General features: G+C 42.8%; 1 protein-coding gene and 1 long non-coding RNA gene across 2 annotated transcripts in view; one reads left to right on the top strand and one right to left on the bottom strand.

The window, feature by feature from the left end:
* adamts10 (ADAM metallopeptidase with thrombospondin type 1 motif, 10) overlaps positions 1-10,569 on the top strand; it is a 56,314-nt gene that overhangs the window by 10,286 nt on the left and 35,459 nt on the right. Inside the window, exons 3-4 of the mRNA XM_004553802.5 lie at positions 6,521-6,660; positions 6,743-6,952. Of these exons, the coding sequence (XP_004553859.3) occupies positions 6,521-6,660; positions 6,743-6,952 (350 nt within the window). The remainder of the gene's footprint in view (positions 1-6,520; positions 6,661-6,742; positions 6,953-10,569) is intronic.
* On the bottom strand, positions 6,930-10,243 carry LOC143413110 (uncharacterized). Its single transcript, XR_013093690.1, has 3 exons — positions 10,034-10,243; positions 8,470-8,661; positions 6,930-7,894 (listed from the first exon to the last, which is right to left on the bottom strand). It is a non-coding gene; the product is annotated as an uncharacterized LOC143413110 (long non-coding RNA).

The raw sequence follows: 10,569 nt of genomic DNA, 5'->3' as shown, positions 1-10,569 counted from the left end.
GTGTAATGTGGCACCTGAGCACTTTCAGCTTGTCATATCTATCTAATAGACTCCAGTTTGTGCATGTAAATGGAGAGTCCTCTTCACACACTGAGGTTAATTATGGAGTTCCACAGGGTTCAGTGCTAGGACCAATTCTGTTTACATTATACATGCTTCCCTTAGGCAGCATCATTAGAAGACATAGCATACATTTACACTGCTATGCAGATGACACCCAGCTCTATCTGTCCATGAAGCCAGATAACACACACCAATGAGTTAAACTGCAGGAATGTCTTAAAGACATAAAGACCTGGATGGCCGCTAACTTTCTGCTTCTTAATTCAGATAAAACTGAGGTTATTGTACTCGGCCCTGAAAATCTTAGAAATATGGTATCTAAGCAGATTCTTACTCTGGATGGCATTACCTTGGCCTCCAGTAACACTGTGAGGAACCTTGGAGTCATTTTTGACCAGGACATGTCCTTCAAAGCACATATTAAACAAAGTAAGACTGCTTTCTTCCATTTGCGCAACATCTCTAAAATTAGAAATATCCTGTCTCAGAGTGACGCTGAAAAACTAGTTCATGCATTTATTACTTCCAGGCTGGACGACTGTAATTCATTATTATCAGGAAGTCCTAAAAACTCCCTGAAAAGCCTTCAGCTGATCCAAAATGCTGCAGCAAGAGTCCTGACAGGGACTAGAAAGAGAGAGCAGATTTCTCCTGTTTTGGCTTCCTGTTAAATCCAGAATTCAAAATCCTGCTCCTCACATACAAGGTCTTAAATAATCAGGCCCCATCTTATCCTAATGACCTTGTAGTACCATATCACCCTATTAGAGCACTTCACTCTCGCTCTGCAGGCCTACTTGTTGTTCCTAGAGTATTTAAAAGTAGAATGGGAGGCAGAGCCTTCAGTTTTCAGGCCCCTCTTCTGTGGAACCAGCTTCCAGTTTGGATTCAGGAGACAGACACTATCTCTACTTCCAAGATCAGGCTTCAAACTTTCCTTTTTGCTAAAGCATATAGTTAGGGCTGGACCAGGTGACCCTGAATCCTCCCTTAGTTATGCTGCAATAGACGTAGGCTGCCGGGGGATTCCCATGATGCATTGAGTTTTTCCTTTCCAGTCACCTTTCTCACTCACTATGTGTTAATAGACCTCTCTGCATTGAATCATATCTGTTATTAATCTCTGTCTCTCTTCCACAGCATGTCTTTTATCCTGTCTTCCTTTTCTCACCCCAACCGGTCGCAGCAGATGGCCCCGCCCCTCCCTGAGCCTGGTTCTGCCGGAGGTTTCTTCCTGTTAAAAGGGAGTTTTTCCTTCCCACTGTCGTCAAAGTGCTTGCTCATAGGGGGTCATATGATTGTTGGGTTTTTCTCTGTATCTATGAAGCGCCTTGAGGCGACTTTTGTTGTGATTTGGCGCTATATAAATAAAATTGAATTGAATTGAATTGAATTGTCCCCCTTCCTTAAGAACGTCTTCTCGACAGCGATCCTTCCAGTGAAACCTTTTCAGATGAAGAGTAAGGAGCTTGGAAAGAAAAGTGTCTGGACTTCTTTAAGTTGCTTGAAGACGTTTTACTTCTCATCCAAGAAGACTGAGGCTACGTCCACACTAATGCGTTTTCGTTTTCTCTCCGTTTTGGCCTCACGTCCACACTGAGACGGCGTTTTCCTCAAGGAAAAATGCAGCGTTTTGAAAACGCTCTCAAAAACACATACATTTCAAAAAGAAGCTGTCCCGTCGCAGCGTGGACACTCGAAAACGCAGACGATGACGCATTTTAGTCATGTGATGCAGTCATGTAACCAATTATACAGCAGTTGTTTTGTTTGCTCTCAATTTTGACAGCCCTAAAAAAGATTAATATCAGTTTGTACTCCTGATAGCTTTTCTTTAAATTGTTTAATTCTCACTCGCTTTTGCGCAGGACTGGAACGTAAGCGTTTTGGGCCGTTTCAATGTGGACGCACAACTCTGTGAAAACGACTGAAAACGCTGGTGTGGACACGTTTTCAAGTCTATCTGGGCTGGTGTGGACGTAGCCTTAAGCCCTGTGTGAGTGTTCCCCCCAAGTGGGACAGTGGACCCCCTATTGATCCTCTACCCAATCACACGAGCCCAGGTGTGAAAATGGGTGTGGGTCACAATCAGCCAAGGTTTCGGGTGAGCTCAGACGCTCAGATGCTTTTCTTTCCAAGGTCCTTAGACTACGATGACCTGGATAACTGAGGACCTTCACAGACATTTCAGATGAAGTTTTAAGTGAACAGCAGATGGATCACGTGAAGGGCCAGATGCTTCGCTCAGGTCGTTTCAGCGTTTTGCTGACTTTCTGATACTTTTTGTAGATCTTTTTTTTTCGAGGTTTGCTAGTTCTTCTTTTATTCTCCACTTGTGCAGTTTCCTCAAGGACGTGCTGCACATCATGCCGAGACCAGAGATGGGCAGTAACGCGTAATCTGATTACTTTTTTCAAGTAACGAGTAAAGTAAGGGATTACTATTGCAAAAACGGTAATTAGATTACAGTGACAACAGCTGTGTGCAGATCAACAGTGGATCATATATCAGTGCGGAGAGAGTATGAGCGTGCAGCGTTTAAAGCGTGGAAGTACTGACCTTACTTTGAGTTTGATTCCATAAAAAGTGACAAAAACATTAGTGTCCGCTGTGCGTGGGAAGAAAACTTCTTTTTACAGCGAAAAACCCCTAAACTTCCAAGCAAGCACCGAGTAGCTACGACGTAATGGGAAACTCACAGAGAAACTCGCGGATTCTTCCACTGACCGCTGCACACCTGCACCAGGGTAAACCTCCGCCTGCCCCACTCCTGCTTTACAGGTGAAAATAGAGCAACAGGACCGCTGAGTCTTTGACTTTATTTATTTTCTGCTGTGTTTTACTTGCATCTATTTGAAAGACTGAGTGTAAACACAAAAAATATTTTATTTTATGTGCTGGAATGTGCAGAAAATAGGTTTAAATGTTAAACTAATTTCTTCCCGTCAGAGAATGTTGCATATAATTAAATTTTTGCTTGATGCATAAAGTTAAACGATTAAAACTAATAAAACAAGTTTTAAAAAGAGACTTTTCCATCTGATTACATTTTGGATGATGGATTATGCAGAAAAAGTAGAATTGGGCTGAAAGATCTATCACTTTATTACCTATTCAGGTTGTAAATTGTGTTTTTAAAAGTAACTATGTAACTAAGTAATTAATTACTTTTGAGAATAAGTAATCAGTAAAGTAATGGGATTACTTTTTGGGGGCAGTAATTAGTTACTAATTACTTTTTCCAAGTAACTTGACCAACACTGGCCGAGACATGCCAAATTTTCACCTAATAGGTCGTTGGGAATCACCTCATCGGTGCAAAAATACGATTTTATGCCTGTGTTATTTTTCTCATAAGTTCAGCAAAAGAAAGGGAAATAAATCACGTGTTTTTCCACCGAATTGCTAGAAACAAAGTTCCTAAAATACAATTTAAAGGTCATCTGTTGTGTTTGAACACACCACGGGTCCATTTCTTGAGTTAGATACTGTTTTTATGCTTGAGTGAGTCACAGGTCAGTGATACGTGCATTAAGACACACAAAAACATTCCTCTGAAAAATTTTAAAGACCACAAAGAAATAATAAGAAAGCAAAATATAAAGAAATGAGGCATGACTCAAGACTTTTGTATAGTGCTATTTTTAGAAGCTTTAATACAGCAAATCTAAGACTGCACCTCTAATGGCTCACTAAAGGGTTGATAACTATTTTTGCACTCTTACTTCTCGCTGGCTGTTCTGAGTTCATAGCATCCATAAATGTCTCCTGTAACTGTTTTCACAACAATCCTTTGAAGCTGCCTGTGTTTCGTGTCCCTGTGGGTGTGGGAATGAGGATTTGTTGAGTTCGCCCAAGCTGTAGCTTTAGACTGTAGGTTCATGTGTCTTCTGGTTTTCATTACACTTAATTCTGTGTGAGGTCTCGTTAATTTCTTCTATAGACACAAATTCTATCTGCTTTATTAGTACTTACATTTTCTGTCCAGGAGTTTTTCCTGTGCTTCAAACGTAGGGGAAATACCACCTGCCGGCTTACATGCTGTGCTTTACAAGAACAGGATGGATTTGTTGTGGGAAATCTAATGCTTTTCAGGAAGTTTGGGGGGAAAAAATGCCAGTGGGGTGCCTCGATTGCCCACTGTAGGAGAGTCATGGCTAAAAGTAATAATGAGAATAAGAGCTATTTTGGTGAGTAAATAAGAAGTAACGGATGTTGCCGCTGACGCTCACTCTGAGAATTCAGGGTTTCATCTCATTTTCATTTCCAATGCTTCAGCTATAAAGCAGATATTAGGTATGCATCTGTGTGGATTGCAGTATGCTTTTAGGTTTAAGTTCTGTTTTTCCACCGACATTTCCCAGCCACTTCAGTGGGTATATTCCTACTGGGTCGGACGCCGTTTCACCTTCAAAGCTGCTTTAAAACATGGCACAGACCCAACCAGTTGCTGCAAACATTTCTCACAGATTTTGGTCCGTGTCGACATGACGGCATCGCACAGTTGGCGCAGATTTGTTGCCTGCATGTCCACGATGTGACTCTTTGGTTCTACACATACCCAAAGGTGCTGGACTGAGATTAGTGAGTGGATATTCGAGTTACTACTGCCTTACAATCAGCCTTCTTCCCCGTTCTGGTGCTCGGTTGCAATGCACTTACACTGTGTTGCATTTATAAGCTGTTGAACAGGTGTACCCAATGAAGTGGGAGGTAGTGTTGAAGTGTGTCTCCAAATAGTAAGCTTTTGGCACAGTGTCTATGTTGAAATACATCCAGGCAGTTGTTTATCTAAATGAAGGTCTAAGGAGCTTGGAAACAAAGCGACTGGACTTCTTTAAGTTTCTTTCAGCTTTAAGCTTCTATAAGTTACTTAAAGAAGTCCAGTCGCTTTGTTTCCAAGCTCCTAAGACTACCATGACCCGAATGAGTGAGAACCTACACAGGCATATGTAAATGATCAGATCTGTTAAGGAAAAACAGACTTTGACCCAGAATAAGTTTTTATAAAGCTGGTACATGCACTCTTAATGCAATGTTAATGTTGACTACAGTATAAAAAATATATCACTTGACTGTCTGTATTTAATGCACTGTCTGATTGGTTTCAGTAGCAGTATTCAATTTAATTCAGTTTTATTTCTACAGCGCCAAATCACAACAACAAAGTGCTTCTATATTGTGAGGTTGACCCTACAATAAAACGGAGAAAACCCCAAAATCTTGTGACCCCCTATGAGCAGCACTTTGGTGACAGTGGGGAGGAAAAACTCCCTTTTAACAGGAAGAAACCTCTGACAGAACCAGGCTCAGGGAGGGGCGGGGCCATCTGCTGCGACTGGTTGGTGTGAGAGAAGTACTGATATATAAATGAATTACTACTCACAGGGTGTTTTTGGACCGTTTAGCAGCCCAATGAAACAAGACGAGACCCAAACACTATGTAAGCTAAAAATCAGAGTTTACTAGGGAGCTGGATTTTATGGCAGAACATTAATAGACAGACGAAACAAGTTAGTATGACGCTGTGGCTGCAACACATTAGATAATCTTGCAGAGGAATACGGCAAAAAGCGATGTGGTAATGGGGTGCAGGTGTGCAGCTTGGTGTGGAGGTGCGATAATGAGGAAAAGTGGGAACACGCTGTTGGACAGGGAGGAGATGACAGACGAATAGATACCTGAAACATGTTTAGTCTCAATCTAATTTAGACTAAACACGAGGGCTGCGTCCTTTGTGTTGAAAGGGTGTTTTTTGCCGACACGGGGCTGGAAGATTAACCGTGAAATCTGAAATGCAGAAACTGCATTTGTGTTTTGGTTCCCACAGTTCGAAAGGCTCGAACGCCGGTTGTGTTTTGCACTAACGTTCCCATGTCACAAATACACTGCAGCCTCACAAAGTCTGTGTGAACGCAGTGTTTGTGCTGTAATTGCGCTGTTTATTCCAGGCACAGCGATCTGCTGCCTTCAGAGAGATTTTTCCTTTAAGTCTGTACCAGGGAGCTCTGATCTCTGGGTATTTACTCTGTGTGGGAAGGGGCCGCTTCTCCACCAAGCGAGACCAAAGGTTTAAGCTGGGCTCCTTTTGCTAGTGACCCTTCCCCGTTAGTAAGCTGACACCGGCTGTTTGGAGCTGAGCGAGTTTGGACAATAAATCATTGCCGGCCTCTTGCACAGACAGGAAGTATACAGTTTCAAGGTAACCATGGGAACATCCTTATGGCCTTGTGAAGGAGGGGTACTTGGAGCGGAGGCCAAAAAGTCTGCAAGTTCCTCTTTTCCAACTGGGTTAGTCACTCAATAAAAAAGCCCATTGTGTGATTTAAAATAAGCAGCTCGCAAATCCTCCAGGTTTGTATTTTTTATTAGAGTCACTTGGAAGAAGCTGAATTTTGTCTTTATCTAGTTAAACTCTGGTGTTGATTTTACACTGTCTTTATTTCTCCCCTTCTAGCTGCTTTCCTATCCAGTCTAGGCCAGTATGAGATCGCCATCCCAGTACGTGTAGGACCCAGTGGCGAGATGCTGGACTCAAAAATGACTGAACACCACCAAAGAAGAAGGCGCAGCACTGAAGACAGGCTTCCTGACTCTGTATTATGCTTTTTTATGTAACTTTTTTAAAATTAAAAATACATATATTTATTAATTTCTTGTGCATCTTTCTGTCTATTAGCTCTTCTACCAGCTGTCGACATCCCGGAACAACTTCCTGCTCAACCTGACGCTACAGGGAAGCCTGCTGTCACGGCAGTTCCAGGTGGAGTACTGGAAGAGGGGTCGTTTAGCCTGGAGTCACCCTTACTCTCCTCATTGCCACTATGTGGGACACCTCCAAGACCAACCGCATTCCAGCAAAGTGGCCCTGAGCAACTGTAACGGCCTGGTAAGACTCGACCCTCCCGTTTAAATCCACAGCTCGTACACTGAGTGACGGCAGCAGCAGCAGATCCTGACATCAAAGCGTGACACTTTAGCAAACCTCGAGTCCTCGAGCAGCTCTAAACCTTATCTGAAAGGAAGAATTTATGCTACAAAAGAGACACTTTTCACTTTAAAAGATGACATCATTAATTGTGTCCAGTCCAGCGCTGCTACTGTAGACTTAAAGCTTTTTAAGGTGATTACCAGCAACTTTGTTAGGCGTACCTTTCAAGTGTGGTCCACTTGGTGCAAATATCTAATCAGCCAATCACACGTAAGCATACGATTTGCTGAAATTGTGGTGGAAATATGATTTAAGTGACTTTGAACGTGGCTGTTGGTGACAGACGAGCTGGTCTGAGTATTTCAGAAACTGCTGATCTGCTGGGATTTTCCCGCACAGCCATCCGTTTACAGAGAATGGTCAGAAAATTTCCAGCGATCTGCATTTTTTGTGAGAAAATACCTCGTTGGGGTCAGTTGTCGATGCTTCATGTTGACCAGAAGGCAACAGCAACTCAAGTAACCGCTCGTTCCAAAGGAGGTATGCAGAAGAGCGTCTCTGATTGTGCATGTTGAAGCAGGCGGGCTGCGGCTGCAGAAGACCACACAGGTTGCCACCCCTGTCAGCTAAGACAGGAAACTGCAGCTGCAGTTCACACAGGCTCACCAGAATGATGATGATGATGATAGCAGACTGGAAAAACGTTGTCTGGTCTGATGAGTCCTGATTACTGCCGCCACATTCAAACATCAGTGTCAGACAGAAACAATACGAATCAGTCCGTCGATAAAAACCTTGTTCATGTCTTTATGGACTTCCACGGTGTTCCCATCTTCTTATGGTGCTTCCAGCAAGATGAGGGGCAACGTCACAAAGCTCAGATCATCTTAAACTGGTTTCCTGAAAATAAAGAAGAGTTCGCTGTACTCAAACGGGCTCCACAGTCACCAGTTTCAATACAATACAACACCTTTGGGATGTGATGGAACAGGACTGATCCGCAGCAGCTGTGTGATGCTATCACATCTGTATGAATTAAAATTTCCAGCACCTTGTTAAATCTGTGGAACAAAGATTTAAGATGTGTCTGAAGCCCTAAAAAAGTAGACGGTGGTGGGGTGGTGTCCAACCCAGTAGTGTAAAGAGTGTAATTAATGAAGTGTCTGGTTAGTTTATAATAATTGTATAAGAAATCCCTGACTATCAGTATTTCCATTCTGAGGATTTATGTTGTGTCATAGTGTAAAGTTGCTTGTGATAGATGGTTGCGAGGAAAAGGCAGTAATAAACTTTATTTAGACTTTTCTACCATTCAGTGGTCCAGTCCACTGCGGGGGCAACCTGCATGTGGCGAATAAAGCTGTTGACTGTTCTAAGTTACTAGAAGGTTTACAGAAAGAAATCAAAGTATATTAAAATCCCAGAGATTGATAAAAACCAATAAAACTAAAGATGGGTAAAAATCAAACACTCACTGTCACGTCTGCGAGGGCGGCGTGAGGAGGATGCGGACCCAAACACAGACAGTGGAGGCGGATCACCTCACTCTCAAAAATGTTTTAGTGCAACTTTGGTAGCTATGAAGCCGCACTTGATGGATTGTTGGAGCATCACGGCTACTGTAGTCAGGAGCCTCGAGGAGGAATCTGGGTCCTAAACTCCATCTCCTTCAGGTCCCAAAAACAAACGAACACTGCAGCATCACTGAGAGTTAAAACTGTCTAAATTCTTTCATCTTTAATAAAATGATCAGCGCTGCTGCTTTACCAGGTGTAACAATTAAGTTTAACATCCAGGCATCCATGAAAACAAAATTTAACAGAGTTAGAAGTTAGCAGGAAGTTAGCTCGCTAGCTTCCACCTAAGCATGATATAGCATGTTCTGACTGAGAGATTTCTGAAAAAAATCAAACGTACAGCTCTGCTATCACTTCCAACATAAATGAAGACAGAAAACTAAACAGTGACGTTTGTAGGGTTACTGAAGTTGGGCTAGCTGGTATATAATGATGTGCTACGTGATCACTAGCTACACAGCTATGTTAGCATAGCATAAACAGTGAAGCTGGAGGTTGAACGCTAACTTTTTTCCACTTGATAAAAGTTAACATGAGGGTTCCCGATGGTTAGGGACAAATGCAATCGCATGGCAGGATGCTGTAAACGGACCAAACATCAGTCAGGAGAACAACTGAGATAATCCATCCACAATACGAGGTTAGTCATTCATATACTGCAACAACATGGGAATAGAGCCGCTGCAGAGAATTCCGCATCAATGAATCAATGGTAGGGAAGAGGAGGAAGCAAGAAGAATGAGCTGAGTAAAGTTTGACTTATCTGACTGTTTTGTTTTGATTAATGCGCCTTATTGTCCGATATGCCTTATGTACAAAAAATACGGTAACTAGATGTGGAACACAGGGAAGATGTAGCGACAGAGAACTTCAGGCCTGAGTATACAACACACGGGAGACACAGGGACATAGAGACAAGGGTGATTATACATGAAACATGGGACAAAAGCACAGAGTAAACATGGGAACAGAGACTAAACACTGAGGCAGGAAGGACTAAGACCACTAAGAAGTCAAAGAATATTAAATGAGAATCTGAAACACTCAGTACTGTGACATTCACAGAGGCTTTTTACTTGTAATAAAAGTGTTTCAAGAAGAAAGTCAGAAAATAATTTTTTTTTAAGTGCCATTATGATCTCGGTGGTCAGACTTGTTTCACAGCGTGGAGGCTCTAAGCTTGCTCAACTTTGTTTGCTAGCCAAGACCTGGGTAGTAACCGGCAGTGCCCCATGCACTGATCTAAGTAATTGCCCAGGTGCACAAGGTGATAACAGCTCCTCCACCATTCTCAGGTTTACAGCAAATCAAGACAGCAGTAGTTACTTATATGAGGGTTAACATAGTGTCATGTCCAATAAATTTAATAACTGCAATCTGTTAAACGTCTACCTGTAACCTGCAGTGCGTCGTGCTCTGTAATGCTCGCTTTGATCTCTAGAAAGTGTAAATGACATCTTACAGCTGTCTGACGTGACCCTTAAAAGACACCGGATCCATTTCTCTTTCTTTTGAAGTCACCTCAGCCCTCCACGGCGGACGACTCGCGCACACTCGTCGGCGGGTGAGAGCTCGTTCTCCTCTGCGCCCCGTTTCGTTGGATGAATTCATTCTGCTGTATTCACAGTGCTGTGTATCTGTGTATCCTCTCACTACAAACAGCAGACCCCAAAATAACAGTTGTATACGCAGCTGAGGATTAGACGTGTTCGCAAAGCGTTAATAAGCTGGACACGTAATCACTGTTAGTCAAACCAGCGTGAGCGCATTCACCGGCGAGCGGGCTGTGTGTCCAGAGGACCGTCACTAACTTTATTATGGGATTAAAAGCACTTTGAAAGCTGCCGCCGCCATTCGGGTGAGGAGACTCTCGCTCCGACCAAAGCCAACACATCTGAGCGGAATCAAAGGAAGTGTTAGTGTATCGCTCTCTCTGTCTCGCTCTCTCATTTTCCTCGCTCTCATTCACTCTTTCATGCTCTCATGTGTGCTCGTCTG

Source organism: Maylandia zebra, linkage group LG17 (genome assembly GCF_041146795.1).
Source record: "Maylandia zebra isolate NMK-2024a linkage group LG17, Mzebra_GT3a, whole genome shotgun sequence".
NCBI classification, from domain to species: domain Eukaryota; kingdom Metazoa; phylum Chordata; class Actinopteri; order Cichliformes; family Cichlidae; genus Maylandia; species Maylandia zebra.
This window is presented reverse-complemented; position numbering and strand designations above follow the sequence as displayed.